The sequence below is a fragment of the Corvus cornix genome, chromosome 3 (genome assembly GCF_000738735.6).
Source record: "Corvus cornix cornix isolate S_Up_H32 chromosome 3, ASM73873v5, whole genome shotgun sequence".
Taxonomy (NCBI): domain Eukaryota; kingdom Metazoa; phylum Chordata; class Aves; order Passeriformes; family Corvidae; genus Corvus; species Corvus cornix.
Window position 1 is genome coordinate 28,236,744 of NC_047056.1, and position 17,884 is coordinate 28,254,627.

At 37.2% G+C, this 17,884-nt stretch overlaps 1 protein-coding gene across 3 annotated transcripts in view; it reads left to right on the top strand.

The window, feature by feature from the left end:
* RBKS (ribokinase) overlaps window positions 1-17,884 on the top strand; it is a 71,606-nt gene that overhangs the window by 20,089 nt on the left and 33,633 nt on the right. For 2 of the 3 annotated variants that reach the window (XM_039569043.1, XM_039569045.1), the window contains exons 3-5: window positions 4,922-4,985; window positions 7,672-7,734; window positions 14,851-15,015. In XM_039569043.1, the coding sequence (XP_039424977.1) occupies window positions 4,922-4,985; window positions 7,672-7,734; window positions 14,851-15,015 (292 nt within the window). The remainder of the gene's footprint in view (window positions 1-4,921; window positions 4,986-7,671; window positions 7,735-14,850; window positions 15,016-17,884) is intronic. The other variant, XM_039569044.1, reaches the window with a different exon arrangement.

Below are 17,884 nucleotides of genomic sequence, written 5' to 3' on the forward strand. Positions count from 1 at the left end.
ACTTCATTGATGGTATTCAGGTTCTAGAAGCTGTGGTCACTCTGAAATTTACTTTGTAGATGATTAAAAATCAGACACTGACAAGCCAGTGACAAATTTTAGAAGGAATGTGAAACTTAGTGCTTTGAGGGTTGAGTCATTATCTCATTACTTGAGATTAAGATAAGGTGTTCATATCTGAATTCTAGCACCGTTGTGTGCTATGGGATATTTTTGCCTACTTTTCTGAAACATCTGATATACTGTAGCTCTAAAGACTTGCTCACAGACCATTGGGCTGATTCAACTTGGCAGATGCTATATTCTTAAAATCTTTTTCTTTGATTTTTGTCATTAAACATTATAAGTTTTGAGTGATCATTACTACGGTTAAGATCAAATTTTTCTCTCTGTAGCCTTATTGTCTATCCTCTGCTAACTGTAGATGAAACTTCAAATTGACTGGACATACTTTGTTTTTTGCCATAGCTGGGGAGGATGCTAAATTTGTTGGATCATTGTCTGTCAAGGATTTATTGAGAGGTACTGGAAACATCTCAAAGAAGCCTTCCTCACTGTTTTTTCAATTCAATATTTAGACTAAACAATGTTAGCTATAAATTTAAATTACACCTGAAAGCATTTCTGTGGGTTATTATCACTAGTTGTTCCACAGTGTGGGTTTATGGTTTTTTTTGGCAATGTTTGTGCTTCTGTCATATTGTGTATATTTGATCATCTTTGCATTCAAGAATGATCAGATTCAAGTACAAGATGAACTGGCAGTGAATTCCCTTCTAACATTTTCTGCTAAATGTTAAAGATTTTTTTCCATTGCAAGTGTGAATTTTGTGTTATTTTTTTTAATGGTCTAGGCTTTGTTCAGTGCAATGGAAACATACACATTCATAATAAAATTTAGTAGCTACTATATTTTCTAAGTACTTTTCAAAAACATATTTTTGTTATTTCAATAAAACCCAGTGTTCTTTCTTTCTGTCTTTCTTTCTCTCTCTCATTCTCTTGTTCTCTTTCTTTCTGTTGTGTATTTGTTGGAGAAAATGTTAGCTTTTTTTTTTTTTAATTTTGAGAGTTATTATTTAGTTTTTAAAAATTGCACTTTATAACCTTGCAAAAGACTATCTCATCTCATGGAAGTCTCATATACAGTCTTATAACTGCATAGGTTAATGAGCTATAGTATAAAATTTCTCACTGAATAAACTAAGAAGAATCTGGCAATAATGAGCTTCTACGATTAAATTATTTTTACTGCAACAAGTAATCTTAAGTATTTGGTGGTTCTTTAAGCTGGATTGCCCCTCACACACAGGCTCTGTGCTCAGTAACATGCTTCTGTTTTGGTCATATTTCCCCAACGTTTTTTATCCAGGATGGGTGCAACAATTGGTTCTACAATCTGAAGTTCAGAAAATGGAATCACTATTAATACTAAAGGGACATTCCATTGGAGTGTGGCATCCTCTTAGTAGCAGTGTAATTTAGACAGAGGATGTCCTCAACAAGACTAGAGATAGACATCTCACATCAAGTGACAAGGAATTCTTCATACCTCAGAGCTTTAAAACACAAGAGCCAGTGACTGGTGAGGGTTTGAGAGAGAGAGTATTATAATGACAAACAGTTGTGACTAGAGACGCCACAGAGTGCTGTGGAATTTAATGTAAAAATTGTAAAAAAATGTTTAAAAATTGAGTTTGAGTAGTAGAAATGCAAAGTGTTCTGCTTCCTGCCTGGATGTCTCTGCAAATAGCCGCTGTTACTCAGAGTTATTGACGTGTGTCACAGTAGCAGTCAATTTGCTCCATAATGTGAAACAATGTATTGATGGAATAGTTACAGAGAAATGTAGAGGATTCCTTTCAGGGTACTAAAGGATCTAAGCAAATAAATTAATTTCTCAGGTTCATACAAGAACACTGTTGCAGTACTGAAAAATTAACATTGTTCTAGAGAGATTCCAAACTCCCCAAAATATTTTCTTTCTTTTTGTTTGACCAATCAAAAAAAAAAATCTGTTAGGCATATTAGAATAAGATGGTGGAGGGATGTTGGTCTGAAAGACATTGTATGTGCTGAAAAAGGTCCTGCTTTACTTCTGACAAACAATTCGGAATGATCTTCACTGGACATTGCTGGTATTGCATATACTAAATTCTATTTAAGCCATGGCTGCATTTGATTCTTACCTAGAAACAGGAAGTGTTGTATTACCACGTTGTATAGTCTTTTCTTTTTAAATGATCCAAATTTAAGTTAAAGTGCTGTAAGCTAAATTCTCACTTTGTTATATGAATATAGCTGTATCTCAGATGCAGCCCAGAATATGATGGATATCTTCAATTGGTTTTTCTGTTTTGTATTACTGTCTTATGCTTGTCTTTAGCACCTGTTTAATTCCCTAATGACGAAGAAGAGTAAACACTCTAAATTAAAAAGAACATATAAAATAAACAAAAATGATAAAGAGGTACCTGCTTTTTGCTTTAAGTAATTTTCAGGTACAGATGAGTTTGATTCTTAAGCTGCTAGAATTCTAACTGCTATGATGCCAACCAGCTCCCTAGCTCCATGTGGAAAACATGATCAAAAGGAGGAAAAACCCAGACTGGAAAATACTGATGTAATTTCACTTATTCTGATATGCAAACTGTATGACAATAATGCTTGTACAAATGGCTTTTGTTGTTAAGAACTCAAGAAAGAAGAAATGCTATTTCAGCACTTAACAGTGTTCTGTGGTCAGCAGACTAAGACATTTATTTTTCTGTTTATCCAATAGTCCATCTAGCAGAGTCTGTGCAAATACAGAAAATATTAAAAACAATGATATATAATTTGACATGGTCAGTAAATATGCCTTTTATCTAAACTGAGTCTGAAGCCCAATACTCATCTTCCTTGGGGGTAAAGCCTGAATGGAAAGATAAAAGTCCTTCAAATGCACTAGGATTAACTGGGTTGGATGCTGATGAACTAACATGGAAAAAAGTTTCCAGAGGAAAATGACCTCCATGGACACCCCTTGGAGGGCTTCCCTCCAGCACTGAGGGAACATGTCTTACTGCGAGCAGAAGTACCATGGCTGCTCTCAGCTTTTTTGACAGTTGAAAAGCAAGGGATGCCTGTCTGTCAGTCACATAGAGCTGAAGGAAGCTCCAGAGCTGAAGGAAGGAAGTTTCAGTTGAGCTTTTGGAAGAGGGTTATGAAATAGTTTGTTGCTGAATTAACTGAGCAGATCGTGATATTTATTGTAGAAGAATCATAGTAGCAAGGGAGGGAGAAGGTGATACCATCAGACAGAATGTATTCCAGAGCACAGCTGTTAGGCTGCAGAGGTGAGCACAACTCAGGTTTAAATTGCAGATGGCTGCAGTTATCCAGCCTAAAGCAGTCAGAAGATGCAGCTTCTGACAACCTGCCCTGTCTGGCAAATTGGGAGTAGTCAGAAATACAGAAATACTCTAATATGCAAACAATGAATAACACAGTGACCCAAGAAAATATTGGGTTGTTTGGGGTTTTTTTCCATGTACTAGAGGAATGTTCCATCTGGTTAGACTATTCTGGCCTTAATTGCTGTCCTCCTGCTGAAAGACTGGGACCATCCTTAATAATGCTTTAGAAAAAGCCCTTATAGATGTTGTAGGAAATGGAAGTTTCAAATCATGGTTATGCAATCAAATATGTGAGGAGAAGAATCATCCATCTGTGACACTTTAAATTTTAGAATTCTGAATCATAGTGTTCAATTCTTGTGATCACTAGCTGGTACTCAGGCCTTCTCCATGCTTTCTGAAGGACTGAGCTCATAAATAGAAAAATTTCTAACAACAGCTGGTAGAGGCAGCTGCTTTGTGCTTCTAGTAACCAAGTACACCATTAGCTGTGTCATACTGTTTTATGAGAAGATGGATAATTGGTTAGGGCTCCTCTAGACCCATAACCAGGATCTCGATTTGGCTTCTAATCTGAAAGACGTTTCTTTTTTCCTCTTGCAAAAATACTTCCCGTAGCATTGGGTTAGTCTTTGATACTGCTCAGATACACAACTCGCTCTTGGAATTGGGAGCACATGCTATGCATGCTGAAAACAGGCTAAAAGTGGTGAATCAAAAGCTTTGTTGGCATTATAAATATATTGAAAATCCTAGCATGATATTAAGTGAGTTAAACTATTTTTTTTTTCCATATACCTCATCTCCTTTGTTCAGCTTGTGTAATGTAACAAAAAGAAATTTATATTAGTCTGAATAAACAGCAAGCAGAATTGTTTTCAGCTAAAAAGATTAATGGAACTGAAATTACAAGCTTTTTAACTTGCTGTTAGAAAAACAATAGACCATAGCTTGACTCCCTAATGCGACTTGATCTGCTGTTGCTTGATAATGCAAACAAAAAATGTCGAATTTCTAAACAGTACATTTAGTACTGAGAGTTGTAGAAATTGGTAATGCAGTGTTTATTGTCACTTTCTATCCCATAGACACAGTTTGATATTTTTCCACCGAGGTAGAAAATTCAGAATACAAACTGCAATTAAGAAAGACACCAGAACTGATGTCAATGCTTTCAATTCAAAGCTGAATAATTCAGTACATGTCCAGATTTTAAAATCCCCAGAAGTCTCAGTGTAAAAGGAGCACAGGGATTGTATGAGGATGAAACTTGAATATAGAAACATGGGTGTTTGTAACAGAGGAGGAGAAAACTGCAGAACACTGTTCTTATTCTTTGCTAATACTATTAATACATGTGTACTATTATTTCTTAATTTATTATTTGTTGATTAATAAGGCAAAGGGCTTCAAGACTAAAAGTGTTGTATTTAAATTACATTAGAGCAATTGGTTGTCTAAAGATGGTCTATCTACCCTCTCACCTTTCTGTAAAGAAAACCCTGCTTTTATCTTTTGTATAGGTTGGGAAGGATTCCTTTGGCAATGATTATGTTGATAATCTGAAGAAGAATGGTATTTCTACAGGTAAAATTTTATTTTAAAATTTATTTTTAAACTTTAAAAACTGGTAGTGGAGGATTTTTTTTTTTTTGGCCTTATTTTACCATTCAAAACTGTGAATAACTCTTTTGATACAGCTGCCAAGAATTACTGAATATGAGAGAGAATCTTGGGACTTCTGAAATCAGCTGTACCCCTAAAATTAAAATGCAGTGTTATTACCTCTAAACCTCAGATGATTGCATCAGTGCAAGTCACCTGAAGATAACTTGCTGTTATGCAATTGTTTAGTCTGGCATTAATGATGATAATGCCTGGTGAGAAATTGAAAAATTCAGTCTGATTATTCATTCTCAACTTCATGTTGTCAGAGGAGGGATGGATGGAATTTCAATGGTAAACACAGTACATTTCACCTTTGCTTTGTGAACTGACCCCTGCAGTCATTTCAGAGACTGCAGCTGATGTTAGCACACATACACACAAAAATCAATGTTAAAAGGCTTTCAGAAAAAGGGAAAATTAAACATACACAATATTCTATTATCTTTGCACCTTTGTAAAACCAATTCCCTCTCTACTGTGCGCTGCTTAACTACATGATTACATTTTTGTCTGTATGACTCTTGTCTCCTTCGGGGTGGACAAGGATGGACAAATGTAATCACTAGGTGGCAATTCAATATTCTGTTTTCCTCTTCTGTTTAATGTGCATCCACGGGCTTAATCTACTGCATTATTCAAATCCTGCCTTAAAGAAAAAACTATCAGTATTTTATGGGCTTTTTTATTATGCTTATCAGTGTAGCATCTAAATATTTCACAAATGTATATATAAGTTTATTCATTGTGTATCTTTCAACTTAGGCAAGAAACCAAGCAAGGAAACCATAAAAACAGTGTCTGTTAGTGTACAGTTCTGAATGCCTCCAAAGCATGCCTACCTTGTGTCTTTGATTGTGTAAATAAAGCAATTATAATGCATAGCACTTAATTAAAATGCATATGCCACAAAGAACCATAATGTTTTCTGATTTAAATGATTGATCTTGCAATCTTTACATGAATTTTTAAATAGTCTTTATAGCAGCAAAAGAAAAATGTAGGGGAAAAAATTCAGAAACTCTATCATATGGCAGTTCATTGATACCTAGGTAGATCAGTTGAAGGGTTGGAACGTTTAGGTCCAAGGTACCAATTTCTCCTGGTTGAGTTAAGAATATCTCAGAATGGTGTTTGATTGTCAGCTCCTACATTGATCAGCCCTGGAGAAAAATAAGATATATTGCTGGTGAGGCTGATCCAGGATCCTAACTTGTATTTCAAGATCTGAAGGCAAGGGCAATTCAATCAGCTTTTTGCTCAAGATGGTCTTATTTCTATCATAGGCTTTTCATTCTCATTTAATCCTTTTACAGCATATCCTTGTTGTTGTACATAAGGATACTGGGCGCTGGATGAAAATCCCTAGTATAATGCCAGTTCTGCCAGCTCTCATATCTTGGGTCCTTGTTGTATGTCTTCTTTATGTTGCTCTTCTGTTTACTAGCATATCAGCATACCCCTTTTCTTTCCAATTCAAATCTTTTTTGTGATTTTCCCCTTTCCCAGTCTTCTTGTCTTCCACAGCCAACCAGCTGCCAGTGCTGCTCAGACCATTTAGATCTTTACTGATTTGTTGTTCCCTTTCACACATTTGAACCAGGCAACTTGCTGCTCATGCTGCAAGAGCATTGAGAGTACAGAAGGCACAAATTCTCTGCTTTCAATTCCAGTGTGCAGACAATTCATGGTGAAAAGAAGCTGTAATTGCAAGGGAAGTTCTGCAAGACTTTAGCAAAACCAAATGAGCATGATGTAAGGTGTTTTTTCATCCTTGTTCAAATTGGAGCAGATTGTTAAACTGGCCACAAAGGCCACATCTTGAGAAAAAACCCCACTTTTGCCCAGCATCAAGTCCATGTTCTAAAATGTTAGAACACCAGAGCTCCTTAAACAAAAGGTTACCAGAATTTGTCTCAAATGGAATAGTAGATTTTTCTCAAAGAGAGTTCTTGGGGAAGAAAAAAGAAACCCTCAGCTTCTTGGTCAGTTTTCTGCTACAGTGCTACTGGTTTCTACTACCAGTTTCCCACCATTGGTTAGCATTTGACAAATTGCTGTCATCTGAAAACAGGTTCTTATAGTAGTAAATGTGGAACAGTCTTTCTAACAGACAGTACTGCCAGCATCATGTTACTTTCTCTGAATAACAATCCAAAGAGGAAACACAGAACCCCATCACTGCTTTCCTAGCACTTGTTAATATTACTGCTGAAATGCAAATCTACACAGAATGAGATGCTGGGTTGTTTTAGTATTTTTGTTTTTCTTTAGCCTTGATTCTATTGTTTCATTGGATAAAAGAAATATTTCCAAGTAGGAGTAGAGTGCCTGAGATGGCTGTATAAATAACATGCTTTCTCTAAAGCAGAGATGTAGCCAAATTAAAGAATGTTGGACTCATATTTCTGTTTTGTGGGTGTAAATTAACACTTTTTGTTGTTGTTAGCTTCACTGGCATTGTTGCACATGAAAGAGTAATTAGCATTTTTAAATTGCTGGAGGTTATGGGTTCATTTTAGATTTAATTCAATTAAACAGCATCACATACTATTGGCTGAAAGTAATGTATTGAACTAGTGCATGCTTTAACTTTTCCCTTTCTTAGCATTTGTAGGTCAAACTATAGATGCTGCTACGGGAACTGCTTCAATAATTGTCAACAGTGAAGGTACATATTTCTGCTCTGAATTGTCCTCTTTGTTCTGCCTTTACAGCCATAAAAGAAACCTTGGCATTGTCACTGTTAATTGTGGATTTTTTTTTTTTTTTTTTTTTACTTTTTCAATTTTTTCATTATTTTATTCACACTTAGTTGCAGTTCTGTTTACTGCAGGCAATGTAGGATTAGGTGCCTAAAAGCAGCAGAATCAGATGCTTAAATTAGCAGTGTGATAGCCATAATTCAATCACCAGCTGATCTAACTAGTTTTGCATTTCCTGAACACACAGTGTATTAGAAGGTTAAAACTCTCCTTTTCCACTACAGCTTAGCCAGCACTTTTACTACAGAATCATTTAGGTTGAAAAAGACCTTTTAAGATCACAGAGTCCAGCCATTAACCCAGCCCTGCCAAGTCACCACTAAACCATCTACCTAAGTGCCACAACCACATGTCTTTTCAATACCTTTAGGGTTGGTGACTGTGCATCCTATTCCAGTGCTTGACAACCCTTTTAGTGAAGAAATTTTTCCTAATATCCAATCTAAGTCTCCCAGGTATAACTTGAGGCCATTTCCTCTGGTCCTGTGAGGGAAGGGTTGCCTCCTCAGGACATAATGACACTGAGTCATTATGCCCTCAATCAGGAAAAGGAATTGTCCTCAGTATAAGAAGAAATATTTCTGTTGATCTTGTAATTTTACCACAGATTTTGATTTCAAGTTGCATCTGCAGTGATGAGTACACAGTGAAATGGCATATTTTTTTTCCGTGTTAGTTTTCCGTAGACTGTGCCTTCGCTCTCATTTTGCAGGGAAAGAAATAAAGATTTGGCTTGTTTTCATATTTTTTTTCAAGACTGCTAAACTATCCTCAGAAAACTTTATATCTTTTCCTCAAGCATAATTTAATCAGCCAGCTGATCTACTTGTTTTATATTGTCCTGAACACACAGTATGTGAGAAGGTTAAAGCTCTCCTTTTCCACTACAACTTACCCATCACTTTTACTACAGAATCATTTAGGTTGAAAAAGACCTTTTAAGATCACGGAGTCCAGCCATTAACCCAGCCCTGCCAAGTCCACCACTAAACCATCTATCTAAGTGCCATGTCTTTTCAAGCTGTTTCCTCAAGCTATTGAGAGCCCTTAAAAGAAGTGTGTCTGGATCAAAATATAGAGCTCAGGATGGGTAATGTTTATGCAAATGCAACGAATTAAATGTGATTGGATTAGTTCACTTTTGGAGTTGCTAAGAGGCTTCATTTGAACAGTTACCACAGTTTAGCTGACACATCAACTTAACAAGCTTCTATGTAACCTGATGGTTGTACATTGGGCTACAGCTCAAAATGGGAAAGGAAACATAACTATTTACTCATACAGCAAAACTGGGAAGAAACTGTGACTAAAGGCAAGCCTACACAGGAATATTCAGGAAAATTAGGCAAATTAGTTGGAGATGTGAGTTTAATTTTCCCTAAGTAAGATTAATCCAAGCCTTGCATGACAGCTCTAATTCAGAAGTAAGGTAACTCTAATATATTGGATAACCTGGATACCTGCCTGTTAACTTGGCTTGGATCAGCAGGTAGATTACACAGCAACTCTTGACACTTATTTCTTATGCTGCTTACAGTCACTATGGCCATTGTAAACAGGAGGGACTGTGGGAATCCAGTAGTGCTCCTGGGCCTCACTGTTTTGTACATGTTTTGCACTAGGCTTGCTGTCCAGAGTAGTTGAATAAGAAGCAGTCTTATTATTTCCTAATTCATACACATGGCCAACTAAGATAAAAACAGTCTAAACTTGAATGAACAGAGGATGACCTGTTAAAATTTTACCATCAAGAATTTTTCTGAAGGATAAGGAACAAAACAATCTTGTGGATGTAAAACCTTTATAAGCACCAGGAAAGGGAAGTGGATTGTTCTGAGCCACGGGGTTCACAGTGGGCTATTTTACGTGTTAGTGTCAGTGTGAAGGGTATATGGCAGTCTTGTGATTCACGCAATGGCATGAATAATGCATAATGTCATGTAGTTTGTGCCTCTGAATACCTGAAAAATTGTATGCTAAGTTAGCACTGGCCTCAAATTTGATTTAAAATCTAGTAGAAGAGCAAACCTGGTCAGAACTATGCTCTAAAGCAAACAGATGCACAGAATTGGTAATGGTTCTCGTTGTTACTTCTCTCAAAAACCATCTGGCGCCTGAATTGAGTAAATTGCAGTAAAATAGCAGTACTTATGTGCTTTGCTGTTGCAAGAGACATTTTGATTTTTTTCTGTAGAAACCTGGCTGATTTGACCTAAACAGGCTTTACAGCAGTTTTCAAAGGGCTTGTCTACACATGCATGTTTTACTGCAGTGGCTGTGCTGGCATAGCTGAAACACCACAGCACTCAGTGGACTGATGTAAATTAATTTCTGCTAGTTCAAATTATACCTAAAAGGGAAGCATTTGAAGTTAGGGTTGGTGATGGTGTTTTGTGTTAACATGAGGGACAAATAAAAAACATAGCTATCATCTCTTTAAATTGACAAGTTTTCATTGCCGTATTGTTACACACCTAACCTACCCTTCTTACCAATTCTTTACAAGCACTGATACTTGGGAAAAATACCAACTCAAACCAGCTGAGAAAAATTACAGGGAGAAGTAGGAGATATGCAAGTAGAGGGTGTATGAGACTGTGATGTATGAGTGAAGGCAGAGCAAAAGAAAGCTGTAGCAATCCCAGTCAGACAAGGCTCTGAAGTTAATCTTTCCTGATGTTACCTCTGTCTGTCTAACTGGTGCTGCAGAATTTCTAGGAAGTTTTTGACTGGTTACTGAATTGCACAAGTATAACTCACCCGCTATTGTAATTGGCAAAGTGCTAAAAATTTGAAAATTGTCAGGCACATTTGATACTCTCGAAGTTGATTATATTCTGGGACAATGCAGTATAGTTTCAATAAAAGATAGAGTGGTTCAATCTCTGCTTTAATGCAAAATGGTGGAGAGATGTTTAACAAGTTTATAGAGCTGCACTGAAAAATGTGCAGCCCAGAGATGCTGCAAAGGTTCCCTCTGGGCTGATCTCAGAAATCTGTGCAGAAATATTTCTGGGACCTTGTGTTCCTTTCAGTTGTTCTCTTTTATGCTACTGCCTGTTCAGAAAGTTTTGATTTGACTAAACACAAGCTTCAGTATACCAGGACCCTGTACACTTCAAATCTGTACTTTCTCTCTTAAGGATAAAAGCTGGTACATCCAGCTGCTTTTCTTAACACATTTTCTTCAAGGTGCATCACACCACTTTGAACCCCAGGTTTTGTTTCCCCTTTCAGTCTGCCTTCTTGCCACTAGCTCTGTCACTTAGCACACCTTCTGCTAGCAATGTGATATTGGATGGGAAGAGCTCCATAAAGTGATGATGTGTGTTGTACTTTTACACACATGTAGGGAGGAAAAAACCCTCTTTGTGAATAATTTTTTACATGATTACCTCTGAAGGTTATTGCATCTTTGTCCATATCTGGCACTGACTGTTGTTGCTGCCATTATGTTGGCCTAACTGGACTAGAGGTTTGAACAAGTCTGACAGCTTTCATATTCATATTCATAGCAAAAATTCAGTGGAGGCACAACAGAGATTGGCAAGTCATGATTAAAATTCCCTTGATTATTTCAAGTTAGGACTTAGAGCACACCTACACAGAACACTGCAAGATAACCCTCACTTGAGACAGGCATTGTGCTGACTTTATGATAAAGTTATTAATCATTCATGAACAGTGAATAGACATTATTTTGTAACTTGAGTGTACCTTCAGTACCAAAGCACAAGTAGTAAAAAAACATTCAAAATATATATTTAGGTAAGGCTAAGTAAACACGGCAAACTTAGAATACATATGCCAGCTTGTTTATATTATACTTTCCATAGAGAAAAATCTTTGGTTTGAACCTTCAGGTTTATGAAGAAATGTCACCTCAATTTTAGAGACTTTCTACATATTAACTTTCTTCATTAACTTGATTGTTTGTGTGCAAGACTCTTCAATACTCCTATTAAGTGGTTGCCTAGAAATTATGATACCATAACACACCCAAAACTCACCTTCATATTTATGAACTATGTGATTTGGCAGCACATGTTTTTCTTGTAACATTCTTTTCTGATCACAAATATAATTTTCTTCTGTATGAATTATTATGCACAAGCTCTGCAGCTATTGTTACAATTGCCTTGTTTGATGTATTTGATATTTTGATGAATTCTAAGCACTACTGGTGGTTTTTAGGCTTGTCATCAGTTTTAAAGAGTGATATTTATTGCACTGTGGTGTTTACTGGTTTGACATTTGATTTTTCCACTGGCACTTCCCATCTGGTGTCATCTGTAAGATGACCCTTGTAAAAAAACAGTCTGGCTTGAGTTATCCATCTTTCTAAGAACTGGCAGTAGTCATTTTAGAAGCCCAGCTTAGGACAGTTTTTATGTATGCAGCATTCATCCTGATTGGACCCAATCCCCATCTGGTGTAAGCTTGTGCAAGCTTATCGGTTTCATTTAGCTGTTACAGCTTATAGCAAGTGTGAATGTGGCCCTTAATAGTCTAGCTGATGTCTGCAAAAACTCAAAGTTATATAGATGTACCCATCAAAACTGATATTTTTAGTCTAAGAAAAGAGATTTTAGAATTAACGGTAATGCAGTAAATGTATTATTCTCATTCTTGGTGTGGATAATGTTTGACCTCACTGGAGTGTCTACAGCTTAAGGCTTCCCCTAGGGTTAACAGAGGTACATAGACTCTTCTGGACAACAGTTTATCTCCTCCTCAAACAGATACCTAAGATATGTAAGACTAAAAAACCTCTGAAAATATTTGTCTCTTCTCCTTGTTGAAGGCACATAGAAAAATAATTTTTAGAAATTAGTTTTCTTAGACTTTTCTAGTGTGTAGGATTTTTTTAAACTTAAAAAATTAGTTCATGTTGGACAAGATGAATCTCACCCCTCTTTGCCATCTGTCTTTAACTCTGTTGTCCCTGATGCTGAATTCCCATCTGATTTCCCTGGCAAGAAATAATTGCTTTCAACAAAATGGTTGCTGTTAATAAAAATTTTGTATTAATTGTGCGTGCATGGGTCCAGATTCTGCCTTCATGCAGAATGCCTGGTGCAAGTTTGTGGTGACTGCTGTCATTCAGTAAGTGTGGTATATATAGCTAAGAACAGAATGGGGGGGGGTTTCCCTCCAGCTTGGGTTTAGTCCGTCTGGACTGTTGCACCACAGTAGGTACTGCATTTCCCTGGCAGGTTTGAAAGCAGACTTTAAGTATCTGACCTTTTGTAGTTATGAAGAAAAGCTTCAGACTGTGATCCAGTGTAGCATGGTCTACCTTGAATTTGCACATATGGGTTTCAGCAAACAGCCCTCCTTACTGCCTTGGGCCATTAGCTCTAAATTCTAATAATAATATACATGTCAGTACAGCTAAATAGTTCAGCAAGATAATGCAACAAGGCATGTGGATAGAATCTGAGATTCTAGGAAGCACAGAGGCCAGGCAGAAATGAAAGAGATTCTTGTTCCACTGATTCCCTGTCTTTTACTGCTTGCACTGCTGCACCCTAAAGCTATCAAAATATATGCCTGGCAAAATGGGTGCAGTTTGCCTTTGAATATTTCCTCAACAGGATTCAGATATCTTTGGGAACATTTACTTATTGCAGAAGGTTTTTTGTTTTCTTTTCTTTTGTTTTTTATCCAAGATGCCCATCATTGTCTGTTGAAAAGCAGGGCGTTGGCTTTAAGTGCTGAGGTTTTGCTTTTCATATGCAGCTGTTCTGTACCAAACCATTGACAGCAGAATTGCTTTGGAAAGCTTCGGTCCCTCCCTCTGAGATCACTATATTATTCTTTCCATTGTCCTGCTTTCTTTGCAGAATGTATTTAGGGAGAGAAGATTTGCACGTTCTTAGTCAAAGGACTTTGAAGTCACATTCAACAAAAATAATGTATTTAAAAACATAAATATTTATTTGCAGAGTAATTCAGTTCATTACAGAATTGGTAGCCTTTAATGATTGGCAGTCCTTAAAGGAATCTTCAGCGGGGGCGGGCTGAGCCTGTAAATCAAGGAACAACTGACTTATTGAAGTTAATACCCGAGTGATTAATAATAAATTTTAATTTGAAGGCACCCATGCCTGAAGGTCTCTAAGTGTTGTAACAGAGATTAAAAAAAGAAAGAAGCTGCAATAAAAGAAGGTGATGTGTGTGTCTGAAGAAAAACAAAAGAATATTTGGAACCTACGTAAATGAACCTCACCTAACTGTAAAACAAACTACAAGACTAAAAAGGATCTTAGTTGTGCTTTGAGACACTACCGAGCTTCCACACGCACAGCTTTGCTTACACCATTCTCCTGGCCAGCTCTAAGGGCAGGAGAGGCTGTTGCCCACCCTGTTTACTCACTTCTGATAAAACTTTGCCTAGACACAGGCATCACCTTTCTGGGCTTCGGTGACAAACTGGTTCTGGTTTTCATGATGCTTAGGAGCCCTAACTTGAAATGTCTCAGGTAAATGGTGCAAGCCTGCTTCTCTGAAATCTAAAGAACATGCATAATTTTCTTAGCTGTGAAATACTTTTTGTTCCCAGCTGATGGGAAAATTAAAATTTTTATGCCATTTTTGGCATATGAATTCAGTAATCACATTGATGCTTTTCTCTTCCAAATGCTACTGGAATATTTCAGGAAGATGCAAATATCACCCTCAGCTTGTATCTACCATCTCCACTGTGACTAGTACAGTGCTTCTTTAGAGTTCACAGAAAACACCAAAATAAGACTGGGGAATGCCCATACATGATTTTCCCCAAAGGAATATATATTGCATTTGTTGTGCAGTGTTAGTTCATTAGCACATTGATCTTTTTGATTATCCTCTGAAATATTTGTGTATTTGAAAATGTCAGCAATGCATACAATTTTATTGGGGTTTTTTGGAAAGTAAATTGAAATACTCATCTGAAATGTATTATAAAAAGTGTAAGGAATTGTTTTACATACTTTATTGCCAAAGTTAAAGTAAAAAACATGGTATCTTCTCTTTAGGACAGAACGTTATTGTCATAGTCCCAGGAGCTAACCTGCTTTTAAATTTTGAAGACCTGAAGAGGGCTTCTGATGTCATCTGTAAAGCCAAAGTGGTTGTTTGCCAGCTAGAAATAACCCCTGCTGTTTCTCTTGAAGCTCTGAAAATGGCACGTGCCAGTGGAGGTAATTTAGCAAAAGCCATTCTCTCTCTTACGTTTGTGCTACATGAAAAATACTCTTTATCGTGCTTTCTAAATAAAGATCCTGTAGTCTATTCTGGTTTCTGTCGTATTAGTTTTATTTAGAATTGAAACAATAGCCAAAAAATTCATGCTATGCTAATGAAAACTGAATTCACTTAAAAAATTTTGCAGTGTTAACCTTGAATAGCAAATCAACTCATACCCTTATAATCTTCCTGTATATGTCTGGTGCTGCCTTTCCTCCTATTTTTGTGTTGTGACTAAATACAGTATAATGTTGTTAGGTCAGGAGTTTTGGGTCTGACTCTGCTATGATTCCAGAGCAGAACAGGAATAATGAATGCAGGTCTGTAAAGCTGCACACACAGGAAAGTGAATGAAATTACCTCAGAATCAGACTTAGGGCCCATGTTCTCCCAGCATAGCAGTAGGTATGGCTGTGGTTTTTTATATAGTAGTTTACATCCTTAAAATAAAAAAAAAAAGAAGCTTTTTCTTCCTAACCAAAATTCGTAGAGTGTGACTGGGCATGATGCCATTGCATAGAGACAGTCATGGTCTGTGAAATTATTAGAAAATTGTTACTGTTTGGTACTTTTAAATGTAGGGCATTGTTCCTTCAGTGTAGTGTATATGTAGATGAAAGCTGACATTTTGCTTGAACAGGATGGGGTTTCATTACCAACATAATGTTTTTGTTTTTTAAGTGCCTGTAATGCTTTCAGTTACTCAAGCACAATTACCACGGTATTTGAACACTAAGTAAATAATTATGCAAGAGAGGCATCTATATGAGATTAAAAAAAATTTCTTCCCTTCTATCCAGAAGATCAGACTGGGAGGGGACAGCTCATAGCATAGTCAGTCATGCAGCGGATCAGGGATGGAACTGGGATCAGAACTAACTGGTTTCTTGAAGCTGGACCCAGGCTACCTCCAGTAGATCACAGCATGCTGGAATTGTGGGCTCTCCAGTTCACCTTCTGCACCATGACCTGTTGTGCACCTGTTGCACTGTATTTTTTTCATTACATTTTGTGAAAATGGATAGCAGCATTCTTAATCTAGTGGTTAATGGACTATAGTAGAATCATGAATCACTATCCATGACTTATTCTGTCTATTTCTAACTCTATAAACAGTTTTGGCAAGATGCTTCACACTTTTGTCACCCTCCTATGGCAAGACACCAGTCTGTGACAGAAGAAAAGACAAGATTTTTTTAAAAGCAATTGAAAAAATTAAAACCTGATACACAGAACAGATATGCAAACACTTAGCAACTGTAGATAGCACAATATATCAAGAAAAGATAGTAGTTCACTCTGGGCCAGCTGTAGTTCTGTGCTGTCAGTGTGTTATCATTGTGCAGCTCTTCTGTCAGGGAAGTTTAGTTGCTTCTGCTTTAAAACAATAGGCTACACATGTTCAAATGTCATGTGCCATCAAATCTAAGTAAACAGCTGAGTCTGTAGCACTGTAAAAACCTATCTGTAGCCAACAGTAAATTGTTAATGCAATTTCCCTTCTTTTAGCTTGCAATACCCTCATGTATTATGTAGCACTTCATGTTAGAATGTTCACTTGACTATTTTTGTGTAAAACAGATGCATACCCAGATGCCTCAAACCTCTGTTACAATGGGGTTTTTTGCTTGCTTTTCTTCATTCTCACTGAAAGAAATAAACAAAAGAGAGAAAGAATATGGAGACGGGCAAGAACTCTTTGCTTCTCTTCAGTGAAGGTGATCTGGTTTTGTAAGCTGGAGAGGGACATCTCATGTATGACATCCTCTCATTGTGGCATTGATTATTCATTATTCTTGTGACAATCGTGGTGGGAAGGAAGGAAGGAAGGAAGGAAGGAAGGAAGGAAGGAAGGAAGGGAGGAAGGAAGGTAGGAAGGGTTGTGAATAACTATATGAAGTAGGTATAAATTGGAGTGGAAATCTGGCTGGACAATTACGGGTTTTTAGTGGTTGATGGTGAGAAGCTGCTGCTGCTTCCATAAAGTCTGGTTCTGGGCTTCTCTAATGACAGACTCCATAAAAGATGGCTGATAATGCCCAGCATATTAATACTGTCATGGAGAATGAGCTGGAAGCAGCCTCAGTTAAAGGTTCCATGTCACTTGCAAGAAACAGATCTATTTTTTGGACTCTTCAAGTTTTTAATCTTGGGCTACAGTTTTTCATAACAGCTGTTTGTCTGTGGTTAAACTCTTTGTGATTTCTGCTAAAGCACTGTGGTTGCAGAAGCCAGGCAATAGAAAATGCCTCCCACCCTACCCTAGCTTTTGAATTATGAATACCAGCTACCTTAAAATTTACTTAAGACTTGATAGCAGGGGAGCTTCCTTTTAAAGATAAGCCTTCACAGTGCTATGGAAACCTGCCTGATTTTAACTGTATTATTGGCCTCTGGAAAATAAGTACCTTTCACACAGACATCAGAAAATTGTTAAGAGCTTCACAGCTAGCCAGGCATCTGTCCATACAAGCACTTGTCCATTTGGGCAGCATGACTTCCAGTGTAACTCCTGAATCTGGTTTTAGCAACTTCTTTTACACTGTTAAAGATCTGTTGTAGGCCCAGGAAGCACAGAGCAGGAGCCTGCTTGATTTCAATACAGACAATTTCTTTGTCTCAGAAGAGACAAAGCTGGATGGGAATGCTGGGGATGGAGAGCTGATTTCAGACAAAGGAAACGTAGGAGAGTTTTCCTTGAGTTTTGCAGGTGGCAGAGGAAGAAAAGGAGAAGCTGAAAGAGAAAGAAAATTGGAACAGAGATTAGCATTTGTTGAATAGAGATTGGAATATGGAGGTAGAGTCAGGGAGCAGGCCGATGGG